Consider the following 20073-nt stretch of genomic DNA (forward strand, 5'->3'; position numbering starts at 1 on the left):
GGTTCCCAGGAGACAGAGGCAAAAACAGTACTAGTGATTAAGACTGCTCTTGGCAGTCATGAGGGCTGCAACCAAACAGGATATTCTTCCCTACACCTGCCTGTGACTGCAAGGGGTGAAGGTTCTGAGTGTAAAAAGATAATACACTGTCAGTCAGCAACTGAAAACTCATCACCCGCCTGCTGCAGAGAGGCACTGTGGGAAAGAGTGCCAAAATGAACATCATATATTCATACTTTCTAATAAAAAAAGTGAATACCAGACAGTAATGGCATTCTTGGCTTACTTGGTTACACTTGAACTTTTTTTTAAGAATGTTATTTAACACAATATGACTTTCAGGATTTGGGGAATTATATTCCTTGTATAAACATATCTGCCTGCTCAGCTTTTCAGTAGAGATTATTTTGCCATTAGGGATTTTTCCCTTTAGCTTTACACACTGAATCCCAAATGGTTCTGTGTGAACTCATTATATCATATTTACTTGAAGATCTATTTAAGACTATAGACTCTAAACCTCATTTCAGAAATTCTGACTCAGTAGATATGGAATGGGATTTGAGGATTTGTATATTTAAGAAAAATTTTAGCCAAGTTTGAATACTATCAGCTTAGCTTGACTGCAATTTTGGGTCTGAAAGATATGATACTATTAAAAAGCCACAAATAAACTAAAATGAATAAATTGTTCTGATCCTTTAGAAAAGCTATGAAGCATTATTCTCTGCATTATCCTATTTGGGCTCTTTTAAAACAACAATAACACAAAAGAATTTAAAAGTGGACTCTGATCCCTAAATCACTACATACTGATACTACGACCTTTCACAAGCCTAATCACGTAGGTATAATCACATTACTGCCATCACAAAGGCACTGTCTGTTCACTTACTGCTCATCTGCATAGTATTTTCCATGGAGAGGCTTTGTCAGGAGGGAAGCAGGAAACTTCCACTAGGATGGTAAGGGAGAAATGGAGGGCATGTTCTCTTCCTCTCTTTGCCAGGGGACATGGAAAACAGATGAGAACAGGAACCCTTAATAAGACAGCCCAGCAAGGGGCACTCCTATCATCATAAACTGAAAGCTTTTTTGATATTTAAGAGCTTTCAACTTTGATAGGGCTTCCTTTTTTGAATTTGTAAAAGTAAATGAAAAACCAGAGAACTTTACCTATTGCATTGTTATTTGAAATATAGGATAAATCTCATCATAGTTGGAATAGGTGTTTTGAACCATACCTGATCCATTGCTATGTATGCAGACAACATCTCTGGAGTCTCCTGAGTAACACATTCATAGAGTACTGAAGAAAATAGATCCAGAATTTCCTGTTTCTGTGGAAAATCAGAAAATGTTAATACCACATCAATGTATATTCCAAAATCAATTCAAGAAATAATTTATTGTATGGCAACTACTATGACTCATTCTTTAGTTCTGCAGTGAATGATATAAAAGAATACACAGCTATTCCTTTACAAATCATAGTACATGGAACACTAAACATCAATGAAATGCACCCAAAGTTAAGTCCCACCGGACAGTTAAGGATACAAGTGCTATGGAGGAGAGGAGTGGCTAAGCTGGGATAAAATGAGCAGAGAGGACCCCACAGAGATAGGCCTAGGCCAGCAAGAGCAGGAAAGAGAACCCAGCATCCACAGAGATGCAGCAGAAACACCGAGCAGAACAAATACGGGGGAGACAGTACAGCCAAGACCAGCTGGGGTTAAGGGTAGGCATGAGCCTTTCATCCAAGATCTGAGGCCCTGAGTGTATGCCCAGCCCTTCCTTACAAGCTGCGTGATCTTGGGTATGTGACATCACTGAACAGCAGTTTCCTCCTGTGTAAACCCAGAATGATAAAGCACCCTACCCTCAGGGTCAGAACTACATGAGAAAATGACAAAGTACTGAGCAGTGTCCGATACATAGTAAAGATTCAGTAAATAAGAGAGGGAAAGGCTATTTCACTTACCCCTCAAAACAACCATAATTCCACTTTTAGAAATGAGGAAACTATGTCTTAGGTTGAAAACTGTACCAAAGGCCATACACACTTGTAGGCAACAGACCATCAACCCCAGATCATCTAATCCCTACACCAATCTCTGCTGTCTGCAATGACAGATTAACATCAAACATCTGCTGGGAACCCTCTAAATTCCGAAGAGAACACAGTTTTATGAGCAACAGAAAGAAGGGCTATAAAACACAGAGGAAATAAAATTAATAAACTTTAAGAACAAGAGAAGGGTAGTAGGCACTGAAAACATAAATCAGTACAAAAATGGGCATAAAGTATCACCTATCAAAACTAAGGTCTTAGACATTTTTAGTTGTTTCTTCTAATTAAGGGGGAACTACTGAATTTAATAGTTACACTATGGAAAACCTATTTTTGCCAAGCAAAAATCATCCAATGTCCCTAAGGCGTGTCATCAATCTCAAAGATAGATATGGCTATTGCAGATATTTTTGGTAGAATATATATTCCATAGAGAGAAACAATACCAAATTCTAGTCTTTGACCTGAGGAAACCATATAATGTGAACATACCTGACCCATGTTCACAGTGGGTTTACAGAAATATTCAGCAAATGACAGAAGTGCTGGATCAGAAGTGAATGCTGAAATCGTTTCAGGCTAGGAAATAAACAACAAATGTAAGTGAAATAATAAAGATAATTTTCGTTACTGCTCAAATTGTAATATATGGAGTTGTAGTAAATTTACCTCTTTTTTACACAATGTTCCCATAAAACCCAAGGCTGTACAAACTTGCCAGAGCTTCATCAACCTGTTCTGCTAAGAACTTACAAGAAGCTTTGTGCACAAGCTAGTATGAGCTACTGATTCATCAAATGGTCAATAATAAACAGTTCTTTCTTACACAACTCACCTCAAAAAGGCTCTCCCTCTCCTTCACTGACCAACTGGAAAACCCACTAAAAACTAGAATAATTTCTGAAAAGATGGGGAAAAATATGGCTTAAGTAACCCACTCACAAAAAGACAAATCCTATGTGGTCCCACTTATATGAGATATCTAGGAGTTAGAATCATGGAGACAGAAAGTACAGTGGTGGCCATCTGGGGCTCAGGGGGAAAAAGAATGGGGAATTATCTAGTAGGGACAGAGAGTTCTGGAGATGGATGGTGGTGATGGCTGCACAACAGTATGAATGTACTTAATGCCACTGAGCTGTACACTTAAAAGAGTTAGAAGAGTAAACTTTGTTAGGTGTATTTTACCACAATAAAAAAAAAGTGGAAAGAGAGAATATCACTGAAGGTTCAAGACCAAAAATGGAATATGAAGGTATTACCATTTTCCATTAAGGTTTTTAAACCATATTTTATTCCTCAACTCCCAGCAATTAGCAAATTGAGATGTCTTTGAATTTTATGTAATTTCCCCATTCAAACTCTAGTACAAACTTTATGTTCTTTACAAACTGGATTAGGGTTTTTGAGATGGGCTCTAATTTGTTTAAGAAGGAATAATGCTAATTTAAGTTTAAGCTCATCCAAAAATCCTTCAAAAGTATTTCATCATTGATCATTTAAAGGGTGTCAGATGATCAGCTATGGAAGTACATTTTTCTGATAATATTCCTTTCTCTTAAAAAAAAAAAAAGCACTTCCTGTGTGGTGATCTCCAATAAGTTCTTCACAATGATATAAAAGGCATATCAAAGTGTGGGCAAAGGGTTTCTTTGTGTTTACACAGAGGATCAAAGCCTAATTTGGCTACCCAGAAAATGAATTAAGATACGATATGAAGAAGAACTTCCAACATCAACATTCTCTGGAAGAGTCATTCCAGAAGATGAACATCAAAAAACTTCAACAAAGATCCTGGCGCTGTTGCAGTTGTAACTGCATTCATCCCACCAGTTCCTGGACTTGCCATTGGAATGAAGAAGGAGATATCTAAGCTGACCTGTGCATACAGTAAAACAACAAATTTGACTGGATCTATACTGTCGGAACTCAACCAAGAATTAGGAGAAGTGCAAGTTGCAGCGCTCCAAAATCTTGCGACTACAGATTATCTACTGTTAAAAGAACATATGGGATGTGAACAGTTCCCAGGAATGTGTTGTTTTAATTTGTCTGATTTTTCTCAAACTATTCAAATTCAGTTAGACAATATCCATCATATCATTGATAAGTTTTCACAAATGCCTAGGGTGCCTAACTGGTTTTTTTTGGTTTCACTGGAGATGGCTGGTAACTGTAGGTGTGCTTTGGTTATGTAGCTGTATTCCTATTATGTTACTGTGTGTATGCAATTCAATTAGTAGTTTAAAACCTATACATGCTTATGTTACTCTACAAGAAGATATGTCAAAGAAATAATCGATCTTCCCATATTTTCTTCCATCTGCTACTTCTATAGCTTTTCTTCTTCCTTCCTAATTATAACCCTTAAGTAGAATTTGTGCCTCATAACGAAATTACCGAGTATCATAACTCTTCCAAGTGGTAAAGATACCTCAAGACAAATGCTGGGCATAGAAGCCACAGGGCATAAATCTGCAAAGAAGTAAAAAGCTAACCTTTTCAAACAATATTGCTTCTCTCTCACTTACCAACTTTACATTTCCCTGTATGGCCCCGGAAGATGACTGGTTAGCCAGAGACGGGTAAGATTCCTCAAGGGAGGAACAACCTAAGACAGGCACAGTCGCAGGGGGGCCATCAGGTGAGAAATTGGGGATCAACAGAGGTGAGGCTTAGAACCTCACCCCCCCTGTTTTCAGAGAAATCTTATGCATCCGTGGATGTTTTGTTGCCCTTGTCTAGCTTGGATTAATACTTAGTCTATAGGCACACACCTGATCATCTACATTTGCCCTCTTACAGCACTAAACTATGTTTTCTACCTTTATCTTGTATCTACCTACCACTTCAGCATTTTATTAAAAATAATAACAATAATAATAAGGGAGAAATGTGGGATCCACATATAAATCAAGTATAAAAATCAAATGAATATTCATATTTGACCTGATTGTTTATAGTTCATAATGCATGATCAAAACCGAAAGTTTCTGTGATGACCGCCCTTGCACTGTTCACCATGTAAGAACTTATTCACTATGTAAGAATTTGTTCACCATGTAAGAACTTGTTCGTTATGCTTCAGAAGATTGGAGACTGTTGCGAACTAGGCTTGGGGTTGATTAATGATTGTGCATTGAGTCCCCTATACAGAATTTTATTGTTGTTAACAACCATTTGATCAATAAATATGAGAGATGCCCTCAAAAAAAAAAAAAGTATTTCATCAACAACCTATCAAACACTGCCAAACAAAATTCACTGATGTCAACTACAACTATTTAAACCCTGGGAACTATTATAAAGGCTCGGTCATAAGGAACTGACCTAAAATAAAATGTGTTGAACAAAAATAAACTGCTGTCTCCTTATTTATAAGAACAAAGAATGCTGACTCAGACCTCTGGCTACGACATAGCTAGTTCATCTGCCATGTTTTTGCTCTATGTAACTATCCTTCTAGGATCCTAACTACTTTAGATGGCTCCTTGATGCATCTTCAGCAGGAACAAATCTCTTCATGACTTCTGCAAACTGGAGTTAAATTCAGAAATTTTAATGGTAGATTATGGAACACATTTCTAGTGTCAAAAACTTAATTTGAGTTCTAGAATATAGAACATTGTTTCGTACACTCTTTTAACTATTTATTCATTCCAAATACTACCATATTAGAGGTCAAGTACTATGAGAATAATAAAGCAAACTAATAAAGCCAAATCTGTCATCAATTTATTCTCACCAAGATCTATGCAACAAATGGAAAAGTTTTAAAATGGAACTAGTTAAGTACTACCTTGCAAAAATCTTTTTCTATTTTTGCCATGAATTAAACAAATTTTGACAGATTTGATGATTAGTAAGTAAAATTTAAACAAAATATTTTTATAGTGTTAAAATATATTGACTGTCCTTGCCACTAAATGAAGATCATCCTCAGAGTCTTGGGAGATGGCTCACGTTTTATTATGGTTGCCACATAAAACAGCAAACAGACCCAAGGTCATTCTGTCTTTATAATTTGCAGTGATGAGGGGGAGCAGATCCACCTAACGATATGCCATGCTTTGGGTGGGACTAGTGGGATGTGGAATTATTCTCCCTCATGCCTCAGTTTTTACCAGTCATACTACCTTGAAAGCCCGAGCTTCAGAGTTCCTATTGGCAACAGTCTGGGCCAACAAACTTTGCCATCCCATTGGATCTTCCTTGTAGGAAAGCTGACCTGCTCTGAGCTTGACATATAAAACTCCATCCTTGGAAAGGATTGATCTGAAAGAAAACAAGAATGAATTTTATGAGTTATTACTGGCAGTTCTTGGCTGGAAATGTCATGTTCCCAATAGCATGTTCACATGAGATGAAGTCCATAATTTCCTAATAAGGTTTGTGATTATGTATAATTTATACCTTCCCATCTACTTCTATTCACTGTGTCCAAAATTTAATCAGTCTCTAGAAAAAAGCCAAAACAAAGTTCTGCTTTTCTTTGGTGTCTAGATCATGGAACTTGCTAAATAAGAAGGCTTTCTCACTGTCTGCTCAATCGTGAGCTTCAAAGGCAGTATTTTACCTAACACTGCTTCATATTCCCCATATCCCCTGGCATGCCTGGTACTAAATATGGAGATACTATTATCTCTTGATTTGTTTCTATCTTGTCAGACTTTATGGAAATTTAAGGATTGAATTTACACACTATCTAAGGTATAAAACTATTAACATTCTGTTCACTAAAGCAACTACTTCCATATGATTATTTCCACCCTAAAGTAATCTATCATAATCTTAATTTTATGAGCACAATGTAATAAGAGAATGGCAAAGAGATGCAAAGGAGATATGGTCTGTCAAACATCAACTGGCAAAAATTCCCTTTGTGGACATACACATCAGCCTTATTTTCTAAAACTAAATCTTTCATTATTATTCCAACAGGCAATTCTACTGTCTCAACTTAAGTCACTTCAAGTTTCTCAAAGAAAAATTACAAATACTTATGGCTTATTTTCTACATTAAAACTTTCATTTTCTAAAACAGACTCTGTTTCAAAGATATAGACCAATTTATTCAATATACACTCTATACATTGTCCTGGATGAGATCAAAGGGTGAAGAGCACCATTCTAGATAATAATCTATAGTTTATACTTTGCCATATACTTCTATTCTCTCCACAGAAACATCTGAGAAATTCATTATACTTACTTCAAGTGTTGTGTTCCCTTGCTTAAATCTATGAGCAGTTCCCAGTATCGTGGACCTTTAACTTTAATCTGCCAAGATAAATGCAAACATAGTCAATCGTACATGAAAAAGTGATAATCTGTTCAGATGAAACCCATGTACCTCAGAGGAAGTAAGAATAACTGGGCTGGAAAGAGACAGCTCCATCTCCAGACAAGAATGCATGTGCATCATGTTTGGAGGCTATCTAAACCTGTCAGTAAAGACCTCCCCTAATCCTCATGTGAGTTCCCTCTGGGACTGCTTTCCTATTTCCTGCAAAACACTGAGAAAGCAGAGGCTTTTGTTTAGCTACCTTTAATGCTATAGCATCTTTACTGCTATACTGCTCTGGTGAATTTAGTTCTCGGATATCACCCTAAATCATATCCAACTCACCTGTTTTAAAAGGTGGAGCTCTGGAAGGAGGGTGGGCGCCATCAATTCTTCCTTGGTTTGTTCGTACCACTGAGTGCCCTTTCAAATGTGAAAGAATAGCCACAGGTCACCAGGCAGGTACAGGAAGCTACAAAGAAGCCTCTCCATCTCTCCTTCCTCACAGTTGGTACACAGATGATCAAATGGCATAGAATCCTCTGTGATACTCATGTCTTTCAGTGCTAAACTCTACAACCCTTCACAGGGACTGCATCACCTTCTACCACTTGCACTTTATGTGCAGGCCAGAGGCCCCTGGGATTTTGCACATGTCATCTTCTCTGCTGGGAACATGTCCCACTCAGCTGGCAAATCTCAGCCAAACACTGTGCCTGCCATGATGGCCTCTTCAACCCCCACAGCTAGAGATGAGCACTTCTTCTCTCCTCCCGCTGCATCTACACATGCCTCCACTTATTATACTCCACCCTTACTGCATCAGTGCCTGGCTCTCCAATGGGCAGGAGTTCCTTAAGGACCATGAGAATATAATCTCATTTTTGTACCTGAGAGATAAGCAGTTTTGATATACAGAAGGTACTTAATAGTTTTCTAAATGAAGGAAAGATACATGACTTGTAACCTATCTGTACATAAATCAAAGCTCTCTCAGATCTTGGGCTTACAGCACTCTGCTAACAAATCTAACGATTTGTTCTTTAGAACACTACCATCAGGATATAAAGTTAACAGGGATGTTTTCAAACCTCAAGCCCTAAGGACTAAAAAGCAGCTCATGAGCTCTAAAATATTATACTCATAGACTATAAATGAACCTGAATGGCCTGTCAGGATGTAAAGAATTTTGGAAGTTTCCATTCTTATGAGTATTGAATTCATTACTGCCACCTCTTAAAGGACAACATTTAAAAATATTTTGACCTGCAAAGATAGATGCGTGATAGTAAAATTACAAATAAATGACAGAGGCCAAGAGTTACCTTATAGGTAACTTCCAGGAGGGCATAGCAGGGCGTGTTTGTATCCACATCCACAGGCACTAAGAGCCTTGGTTCTGCAGCCAGCACATACAGGTGCCGCAGAGCCTGGAGATGATACCTGTTGACAGAGAACACAGAGGAGGTCATGCACAGGTGCTGACAGTGTAAGCCCTACAATCTGTTGTCATCTACAAGCCGAGCTGGGACAGAAGCTAGAGTTGCTATCTTCCCATGATAGCATACTAAAGATGATGATGAAATTTAATTAAAAAGTAATGGAATAAGGGGGGGAAAGGGGCATTATGATTAGCACACATAATTGGGGGGGGGCATGGGGAAGGCAGTACAACACAGAGAAGACAAGTAGTGACTCTATAGCATCTTACTACGCTGATGGACAGTGACTATAATGGGGTATGTGGTGGGGACTTGATTATTGGGGGAGTCTAGCAACCATGTGTTGCTCATGTAATTGTACATTAATGACACACACAAAAAAAATAAAGCTCCGCCTAGTACTCTGGGCAATACACACACACACACACAAAAAAAAAGTAATGGAGAAATTCTCTTTAAAAAATTATACACATGATCCTTGACCCAAGAATTCTTTACTTGAGTTTTCAGTTGAGAGGTTTTATAGAGAAGCAAAAATTATCTTAACATGAAAATATTTAGTAATAAATTGATCACATATAAAAATTAGTTCTCAAATATCCTTTTCTGCCCAACATAGGCATCTCTTCTCACCCTCTATGGGATTTACTTTTGGTGGTTTCTTTTCTTTTCTTTTCTTAAGGGTTGGTAGGGAAGAGAGGGGAACAAAGAGTGCCAGGTTTCTTCACATAGCAAAGCTCTTCTACATGTACATACTAGTACACACACACACCCAGAATATGGGACACCAGAAATTACCAGGCAAGATATGAAAATATTTTTCTTACTGTATGTGTGCTCTGCTGAGTTTTCAACTTTAAAGTTTTAAAATTTATGCCTCAGAACAAAAAAAGTTCTTATATTTTAAGATCCCAAAAAGGATAAAATGAGATAATTTTTTTTTAATTTTAGTTATAGCCTCCCTCTTCCCATCCAAATTTACCCATTCCTATAAATCTGTTAAAATAAAATCAATCAAGGCCAAAAAAAATATAATACTTACCAGTTACATAAAGGTTCTTGGTGCTTTCTTATCACCAAATTACTTTGTTTAAAATAGCTTAGCCAACTGATACACTGACCAGCAATATGCAGAGAGTGGTTGTTCACTGTACACTAACCAATTACTGGCTTTCCCAACTCAAAAAATCTTTCCTAAATCAACAAAAGACCACATGTTGGAACCGTATTAACAAGAATATTGTTATGCTCTACCTATTACCAGTCTGGACTCCAGACCAGGCTATACCTTTGTAAAACAATCTTTCTTTTACTATTATTACTATTTTAAACTAATTACCCTGTGGTTTAAAATGATGTGTTAACTCCTATGAGTGCTCCATCTCTGGATCCCTCCCTGGGCAGATTACTTGAGCACACTGGTCATCTCAAACATCACTGAGATACAAGGAGCTTCTTTCCTTCCACCAAATGCGCTACAGGCTGGCTCTGCCTGCAACTTCTAGGCAAACTGAAGGGCTGCTGGTTCTTTGTGCTCTAAAATTCAGAGCTTGTGTATGATCAGACTGCCTCCACATGTTGCAGGTTCTACCACTCACTGCCACTTCTTAATTGTCTCTGACTTTTGCTGCATTTTGCTTTTCTTATCCCTTCTATGTCATATAAAACTTGACGGTGTTCATGTAAGAAAGGCAAAAAGGGAATTCACATAGGCATTGTCATTAACTCAGACATCTCTCTCTTGGAAAACAATTATAACAAAAAACATATCTTCAGCTTCTCTTAACTACTATCCCTTTCTTGATTAATTTTTCTCTAAAGATAACCTTGTTTGGCCTATTTCTGCATTTAGAGCAGTTCCACTGAATGAACAGATGAAAATCTTAAAAAATTTAGCCAGGAAGATAACTAAGTTCAAAAACAAAAATAAAGCTAATTTGGAAATGAGTCCATGGAACCAAAACACAATCAAATCATCCCCTTAGAGAACTTAAGGAAGACCACGCTGAGGACAGAATCACGGGACTCACCGGTTGTCAGTGCTATGAGCTGGGAAGTGCGGGTAAAGGGCACAGAGGAGGGCGGCAATGGAAGAGTTGGATGTACTCAAAGAGTACCTGCAAACGAAATTCAGGAGGACAGACGTTATTAATTGTACAGGGCAAACTTCCAAGGCACTCTTGAGAATCGGGTTATTGGAGTATTAGCATACCAATGAAATAACTCTGATAAATACAAGTGTGTGGATGCCGGGACATTTCGATTTTCAGTTCTTAAGCCATTTCAAGGCTATTTACTATTTAAAGCAGAAGCAACACCCCACAAATGTTAAATATTTCAAACGTTTTAACCTAAAATAGAATGGTAGCAAGGACCATGAATGCAACCCTAGAGATTATAGTGAAAAAGTAAACCACCTTCTTCTCCAGTTTTATATATATATATCTATTTTTAGAATTATGAACCTTACTTTTAAAAATACAGGGTTTTTTACTGGATACCTCAAACATTTTTTTCCATTTCCCTAAAGCATGAGCATTTCCTTAGAATGTCAGTGTAAATGGACAAGGCAAAAGTTATCATTAAAAAGTCACAATGAATGTATGAACACCTATCCCTTTGAAATACAAGTATCATTTTTTATCAATAAGATAAATTTATTTTATAAAGGCTATATACTCCTAGTAAAATCTTTTGAAATTTTCCTTAAATTATTTTACTGTTACTCAAATTCAGCAAGGCAAGCAGGCAGATTAATCTAAAGTTCTAGAGTTTTTCTTACAAATATTTTGAAATAAAGATGGTACAGAATATCACATAAAACCACTGTTGTAGTTATTCAGTAAGCATATATATTACACACACACAAATCTTTTTATCATTTTTTAATACTTAGGGTATCAAGTAAGAACTTAGCATTTATCATGCATATACATATTTAATGACTTAGGAAGAAGAGATTTCAAAATTTAAGTAAGGAAATACATCTCTTTTGACATGTGCACAGAATAGGCTATATCTCTTTACTATTCTGATAAAACCAAAATCCAAAGATAGACATTAGGATATTTATCTTGGAAATTTTGACATTAACATAAGGGTGTAGCTATGCTATGAAATGTGAATGTTATCACAGAGTACAGAGAAAAGCAGCAGCAAAGTGGGAGAAATCTACTGGATATGAAAGAAGAGCAAGTAGGGTCATATAGTGTGGAATGATGAAAGATGAAATTATAAGAGAATAAAATTAATGCAGGTGCTTACTTTGAAAGTAAAAAACTTTTCAAAATTATAGAGTAAGAATTTTCATAGCAGTACTTCTTTAACCATTCTTAATTATAAACAATTAAAGAAAGAACAATTCTACAAAACCTGTTAAAACGGAATGCACACCTTCCTGGTAATCTTTACTTTTTATACTTCTGGAAAGCTGATTTCTAGCATTTAATTAATTTATAAGAAGAGGGGGAAATAAAGCTACATGATTTGTAGAAATCCCATCAGTTGACCCAGGTCACGTACACCAGAGCTAAATAAATGAAGGGATTTACCATATTAACAGACTGGAAGACTCAATATTGTAACGTTCTCAATTCCTCCCCAAATGTCGATGCAATCTGATCAATATTTTATCATGTTATTTACTGTGGAAAAATCACAAATGAATGCCAATACTTTTATGAAAATGCAAAAAGCCAAGACCAGAAAATTAAGAAGACACACAAGACTGATGGGTATGCACTTTGGAGCACTGATGGAATTACCTACTGAAATTGAGCATACATAAATACCCTATGACAAGCTCTATGTACAACAAAATGTTTTAACAGTATTATCTGGAATAGCCTCAACTAGAAACAATAAACATATCCATCAATACCACAGTAGATCAATAACTGTGATATAATCATTCAATAGCACTAAAACAGGAATAAATTGCTACATGCAACTCTGATGAATCTGACAAACATAATGTTAAGCCAAAGAGTAAGGTACCAAAGGATACACTGTATATGACTCCATTTGAATTTAAAAAAAACAAAAACAAAAAATAGGCAAAAACCAGTGTAAGGAGTTAGAAGACTCAACAGTGTATCTTTGGGTAGTAGTAGTAGTGCTCCCAGGGGCACAGCAGGGGTGGAGGCGGGCACTGTGAGTTATATTTTGATCTACATGACACCAAAGAGCACATCAGAGTATTGATAGTTCATGGAGCCATATTCCTATTACTTGTACACTTTTCTGTTTGTGTATTTTTATTCAGTACAGATCTTTAAAACCCAATAAGTCTTACAGAGGATGAGGTGATCAGGAACAACAGATGCAGGAAAGAACAAGAAAACTGAAAACTAAGATCTCAGAGGATTTGATGATGAATAGTGTTTGTGTCCTTTAGAAAGCAGTGTAGTAGAAGGGTCAAACAGTGGGGAACAAGAGGTGGTGCACTGAAGACCTGAGTACAGAGAAGTACAGACAGGATGGTAACTCTACTAAATATGACATAAACTGATGGTTAAACTATCTAAAAAACCCTTTTAGAAGTGAAATAATACCTCTGGATAAGCTAACAGCTGGTTGTAAGTGGAAACTTTCACTTATCTTCAAAATAAAATAAGTCACTCTTATCTTGCTGCTGAAATCTCCCCACTGAGGAAAAATATGTATATTCATTTACCTTCCTCCTCCCAAAAACAGAAGTCCAAGGGCCATGTGATGGGCTAAGTGGAAACCATAATTCATTTCACCACCTGTTTTCATGTGCAAGAAACGACAAAGCTGCAACACCTTCAGGTTCCCCGAGCCCGCCATCACCATGGCCAGAGCCAGCAGGACCACACTCAGGCAAGTTTCCAGGTTGTAAGGACCCGTCTGGAAATGGGAAAAGATGACATTCTACAACTGTTGTGTTACATTTCTTTATATCAAAACTAAATATTGGCCATCACTAGACTACAAATGTTTCAAACTTTATAAATTTGTAAAAACATTAGTATTTTCTCTGGTTGTGAAATTAAATTCAATGCCATAAATTCAGAAAATAAAGTATCAAAAAGGAAATATTCACTTGGAAAACTAACACCCAAAGAGAACTGTAATAAACATTGTGGCTTTCTTTTTCTCCAAATCTTTTTCTGTTATCTGTTTACAAATGAAACTGAGATACACATATTTTAACCTTCTTAATCTATTATAAGCAATCTTCACTCAAAAAATTCTTGTAGAACATTTGATAGCTTGATATATTTTGACAGCTCCATTGTGTAACAGTCAACAGATATACCATTAACAAATTTATTTAACTACTTTTATTAGACTTTTTAATGTTTCCAATTTTCTCATATTATAAATAATGTTGCATAAATTTTACCAGGAAATAAAACCTTGCAGTATTCCTGTCATCAGAGCAGCAACACCTCAAGACCAAATGCATTTTCATTAAGTACTAATATTTTTTTTAGAAAATAAATTACCAATATTCGGTACTGAGACAGAATGGCACAGATATAACAATCCATGACGGATATGGCTTTTCTTATTTATTCTCTTGTTATAAGAATTAGAAATCTGTGCATCCTTTAAGAGTAACCATATTCTCACTTAATTAGTATCCCAGAAGAAAAAGACAAAGATGAGCCAGAACCTCAAATCTCCCATACTAAATTCAAACAAACTGCAGAGATATCTGACAACACAAAGTAACTGAATGATCAGTGAACTTTCTTTGAATTTAATTCTATTCCCAAAGAGAATCGTCATAAAAAGACTTACTACAGAAGCATTAGGAGCAGACAAATAAGTCATGAAATCTTTTGCAAATTTATGCTGGAAAAACAAAAGAAAAAATTTAAAGTTAAAAGAAGCATTATTAAGGCTTTGTTAAAAAAGAAAACAGAACAGAGTAAATTAAGATACTGCTTACCAAACAGTTAAATGCTGATAAGTTTTCTGAGCCAGCAAATCTAAAACCCAGAGACAAACAGGCTCCTGCAATTATGTAAACATGTGCTTGCCTGGAAACAGATTACAAGAAATTTAATACTGCAGTTATTTTGCTTTTTTCATTATTACTATTATCTTGGGGTAAAAATAAAAAATATTCCTGGTCTCTAAATAAGTTTATGTTCTTCTGGGAATACTCAATTGTGCCTCTACTCAGATTTCTGAGCAGTTTTCTACTGCAGAAGCACCATATGTAGATAAAATGTGCCTCTTGCCTGCACATTTCATATTCAGCAAAAGAAGGTAATTTTTTAAAAACACTGCCAATTTTTAATGGAAAGGATAAAACAGGTTATAAAACAAAAAAATATGTACAAGTTAAAGTTTCCAATAACATTTTTAAAAAGTGACAGCTCTACACTTCAGAGACATGAACAAAAAATCAACTTTGTGAACATCTGATGAACAATGAATGGTTAGAAACATGGAGGATTCAGAATTACTCAAATCAAGGATAGTGCTGCCCCTACACATTATATTCCTGTTTATCTGACAAATGCTATAATAGCTTGTTTACATTACACATTTCATGACTTACGACAAAGTTTCCAAGTTCAAATCCTCTGAGCAAGGCAATTCAATTTCACTGAGAGAGATACTATTTTCTCTTATAATCTGTCAAGACAGAAAGCAAGAATACTTGGACATTAATATTCTACTTACAAATATTTAATGATTGGAAAAATAACATATTGCTTATCGTGGCCATATTTATGTAAAATGTTTTACCAAATCATTTCATTCGAAAGCCTGTATTTCAATCACATTGAAGGCAATCCTATTTCATATCTAAAATGGGCCAAATAAGAACAATAAATGAATAGGACTGAATGAATATAAACTAAAGGGCTTACATATTCTGAATCCTAACAGAGTAGTAGTATTTCATACCAGTGAACTGAAATGCAAAGATGGTGACTACAGAGCAGAGTTGGGGCAGATGTGTGGGAAAGCAGGGGGGAAAGAGGAAAGAAGCAATTGGGAAGAACTCTAACTAGACACATAATTCTTATTCATGGGAAATTTCTAATATTAAGCCTACCAGAAGCAAGGTTAGACACTACATTAATTATCCAAGCCAAACTACACTGTCAATATGTTAATCTGTAATTACTGTTTAGAAACATACCCCTTTCCTTTTAGTACAGTACAAAAACTTTTGTTAAGTACAAAAACTTAACAAAAAACATACACAGAATATCTAGCTTTAACAACCAAGAACAGACTTGATCCTCTTTCCTTAAAAATTACAAATATATAGTAAAAGCTATGTATTTTCTAAATATATTGAATGCAAGTACAGGTACAGAAGTAGTACTCTGAAGATTTATTCTGATTCTTTTTAGAAGTCTGCTCAGGAGAAAAACATTTCAGAATGCTTTCTATAATAAGCCAATAAACACTGAAATGTCACTTAATGATACAACCTCCTTATGTACTAAATATCACCAAATTAAAAAAACTGAAATACCTTTTCTCTTTGGTAACCTCAATGAGGTAAACAATTATGTTGCCTTTGTAATACAAGCTGGTAACTACTTCTATCTTCCTTTCTCTCCAGTCTTTATTTTTAATTTTGAATGTTATTTACTCAGAAATTCAGTGGCATTCTGAAAAAGTGATGTAACTTCAAAGTGAGTAATTTATACATGGATAACCTGATTTAACATCCATGCAAATCAAAGTGTTCAGCTGTAACATACAGGAGTGGAATAGTGCTATTTTGACAGCAGGCATTTATAAGCTCCTTTGGTCTTCTAAAGATATGTACCCTGAGCTTGACAGCCTACATTTGAATCCCAGCAGGGCCACACACTATCTCTATAACCACAGGCAAATTTCTTGACTGCTCTGGGCTTCATCTGTAAAATGAGCAAATAAAAGTTACTACCTTCTAGGTTTGCATGAAAATTACAGGATTTAATCTACTCAAAGTTCTTAAAATTAGTGCCTGGCACATAGTAAGTCCTTTGTAAGTTTTAGCTGCTATCATCATCATATTATTGTTGATCTGTGTACCACCCCTACCATAATGCCACAGATAATCATAAACCATTTAAAAACATCACTAAGAACTAGGGCTGTAAATATCTGCTATGGGGGGATGTTCTTTTCAAACCAGTCCTTGTCATCTTCTCTATAGTCTCCTAAAGTTGACAAAAAAAGTACACACACACATGGGGTGGGGTGGGGGGAAAAGTCAAAAAGAAGAATATAATCCCTAGGAGCAAGCTGAGGCACACAGGAAATGAACAAGAAAAGACCACCCATACACTGGGCACAGCACTTGAACAACTTGCAGCCCTGCACTGCATAAAAGAACAACTATGGTTGTAGAGAAAGGATTTTAATGAAGGAAAAAGTGCCAAGGAGGTGTTAGTTGTTGTTATTGCACACATGCCTTAAGTCCAAACAAACAAACTTACACAGTGAACTTTTTAGTCCCCCTTTTGATACTAGGTCATTCCTATAAGGGGCCCTGCTGCAGAATCAATGAAATAAGTGGGAGAAAAGTGGACAGTGACAGGAAATAGCAGTGAATAGAACTGTGCACCTGTTACATATCCTACTGGGAATCCCTAAGGTATGAAGAGCAAATTTAAACTACTGAGTCTGAAGTAAAAGAAATGGAGGAAAGATAACATTCTATTAAAAAGCCAAAGACCCCATTTCCACAAAGGTAAAAGAGAACTCCCTGACATAAACTCTCACTTTCCACTTTGGAATAGTTACTTGTATCCACGTTTAATCTAAGTCTATAAACTAAACCTGGTTTCCTGGAGGGCAGTCAGCCTACATGCCTAATGCACTGTTCACTGTGGCAAGTTTATTTAGCACAGTGTCTGGCATGTGTAGATGTGTGAATGAAGGAATGTTAACATAAGCAGAATGTCATCCTACAATATGCACTTTAAAGGGTACTTTCAAAAGGAACTGACATCTTTGACATCCAAATGGGCTGGAAGTTAAAATTTGATGACAAATGGCTCAGTCAATTAAAACTCTTCCTTATCTGTTTCATATCAGTGATTAACAAACTGGAAGAATTAAACAAATAAAAATGTATCTAGGAGTACTACTTCAGGTAATGGATGAATCATTCCTATCAGACTGACCCTCTTGCAGAATGTAAGTATAAACTCTAGGAAAAATATAAAAACCAATTCCATGGCAGGGGTCAGCAAAGTTTTCCTAAAAGGGCCAGAGCATAATCATTCTAGGGATGCAGCCATATAGTCTCCAAAGCTACTACTGATCTCTGCCATTCTAACACAAGAGCAGCTGGTGACAATAAGTAAATGAATGGTTGTGGCTAGTTTCACTGTTACCCCTCTTATTAGCTGGGTCACTTTGGACCAGTCTGTCATCTTTCCATGTTAATTGTTCCAATGAAACTTTAAAACATAGGTAGGCTGTAGTTCCTTAATCCCTGATCTCAAGGCACTATAGATCACACAAAAGCAAACCATTTCCAGAAAGGAGACGAAACTTGGAAGACAGGAACTCCACTGGGTAAGTTTCCTTTTTCATGGCTTCTGCCCTAAGAGCAGGTCCTAGCCTGTGCCATCAAATGTAGCTACAACTCCATGTAAAAACCCATAGTCTTTCTGACTTAACCAGAATACAGCACTTAGGAAACCACAGCCACTAGAAGCTAAAGATGGAAGAGTAAAGAAGAGAACTGCAGAGGGGGTCCCAAATTCTGTGCAAATACCTGCCTAACTTATGAACCATGGGAACTCCAACAGCCCATATGAGAACTGAACTCAAATTAGAGCTAGCACCCAAGAGACAAGGTTTGATATTTAATTCCAACTAAATCTAATTCCTACTTTAAGATGAAACATATTTGTGTACATGTGTATATGTAAATATACACACACATATACAACATATCAACACTTTTTAGAGGAATACAACAGAAAGACAACATTCATAATGTGTGATATAGTTTAAAATTATTCAACATAAGAACAAACAAGAAATTTGTGCAACCTAAAAACAAAACAAAATAAAATGAACAAAACAGCAGTAGACTCAGAGACACTGAGAAGTGACTAGTGGTTACCATGGGGAAAGGGTTGGGAAGGGCGGGTGGCGAGGTTGAGGGGATATAGGGGCACAAAAACCTCAATCATAATATCAGTTGGTCACAGGGATGGAAGTACAGCATGGAGAATATAGCCAATGATTCTTTAACATCTTCCTATGTTGACAGATAGTTACTATACTAATTGGGTCAGGATTTAATAATGTGGTAACTGCTGAATCACTCTGTTGTATACTTGAAACCAGTACAAAACTGTGTATCAATGATACTTCAATAAAAAAAAAAAAGAAAGAAAATGCCACATACTCATAGGAGCAGAAATAAATTACACAAAGAAAACAAAAAAGCCGAAAATAAAATGGAGGCTTAATAACATGCACCTAAATAATCCATGGATTAATGACCAAATAAAAACAGAGATGAAGCAATACATGGACATAAATTAAAATAATAATTCAACACCGCAATATCTGTGGGACACAGCCAAGGCCATGCTAAGAGGAAAGTATATTGCAATATAGGCCTACCTCAGGAAAGAACAATCCGAAATGAACAGTCTAAACTCACAATTAATGAAACTAGAAAAGGAAGAACAAATGAGGCCCAAAGTCAGTAGAAGGAGGGACATAATAAAGATTAGAGCAGAAATAAATAAAATCAAGAAGAATAGAACAATAGAAAGAATCAATGAAAGCAAGAGCTGGTTCTCTGTAAAAATAAACAAAATAGATAAACCCTTAGCCAGACTTATCAAGAAAAAAAGAGAGTCTACACACATAAACGGAATCAGAAATGAGAAAGGAAAAATTACTACAGACACCACAGAAATACAAAGAATTATTAGAGAATACTATGAAAAAGTATATGGTAACAAACTGGATAACCTAGAAGAAATGGACAACTTTCTAGAAAAATGTAACCTTCCAAGGCTAACCAAGGAAGAAACAGGAAATGTGAATAGACCAATTACCAGCAAGGAAATTGAACTGGTAATCAAAAAACTACCTAAGAACAAAAATGCCTGGACCAGATGGTTTCACTACTGAATTCTATCAAACATTTAGTGAAGACCTAATATCCATCCTCCTTAAAGTTTTCCAAAAAAGTAGAAGAGAAGGGAATACTCTCAAACTCATGCTATGAGGCCAACCAACATCACTCTCATACCAAAACCAGGCAAAGACACCACAAAAAAAGAAATTTACAGACCAATACCCCTGAT

At 36.2% G+C, this 20073-nt stretch overlaps 1 protein-coding gene across 7 annotated transcripts in view; it reads right to left on the reverse strand.

Annotated features, from left to right (window-relative positions):
* The window catches only part of ANAPC1 (anaphase promoting complex subunit 1), a 119161-nt gene that overhangs the window by 8835 nt on the left and 90253 nt on the right, over positions 1 to 20073 (reverse strand). For 6 of the 7 annotated variants that reach the window (XM_057496998.1, XM_057496997.1, XM_057496995.1 and 3 more), the window contains 11 exons: positions 15339 to 15415; positions 14721 to 14811; positions 14570 to 14623; positions 13476 to 13669; positions 10831 to 10917; positions 8684 to 8801; positions 7704 to 7781; positions 7287 to 7354; positions 6211 to 6349; positions 2567 to 2653; positions 1245 to 1340 (listed from right to left, as the gene is read on the reverse strand). In XM_057496998.1, the coding sequence (XP_057352981.1) occupies positions 1245 to 1340; positions 2567 to 2653; positions 6211 to 6349; positions 7287 to 7354; positions 7704 to 7781; positions 8684 to 8801; positions 10831 to 10917; positions 13476 to 13669; positions 14570 to 14623; positions 14721 to 14811; positions 15339 to 15415 (1089 nt within the window). Of the gene's footprint in view, positions 1 to 895; positions 1001 to 1244; positions 1341 to 2566; positions 2654 to 6210; positions 6350 to 7286; positions 7355 to 7703; positions 7782 to 8683; positions 8802 to 10830; positions 10918 to 13475; positions 13670 to 14569; positions 14624 to 14720; positions 14812 to 15338; positions 15416 to 20073 lie in introns of all 7 variants that reach the window. The other variant, XM_057497001.1, reaches the window with a different exon arrangement.

Source organism: Manis pentadactyla, chromosome 2 (genome assembly GCF_030020395.1).
Source record: "Manis pentadactyla isolate mManPen7 chromosome 2, mManPen7.hap1, whole genome shotgun sequence".
NCBI classification, from domain to species: Eukaryota; Metazoa; Chordata; class Mammalia; order Pholidota; family Manidae; genus Manis; species Manis pentadactyla.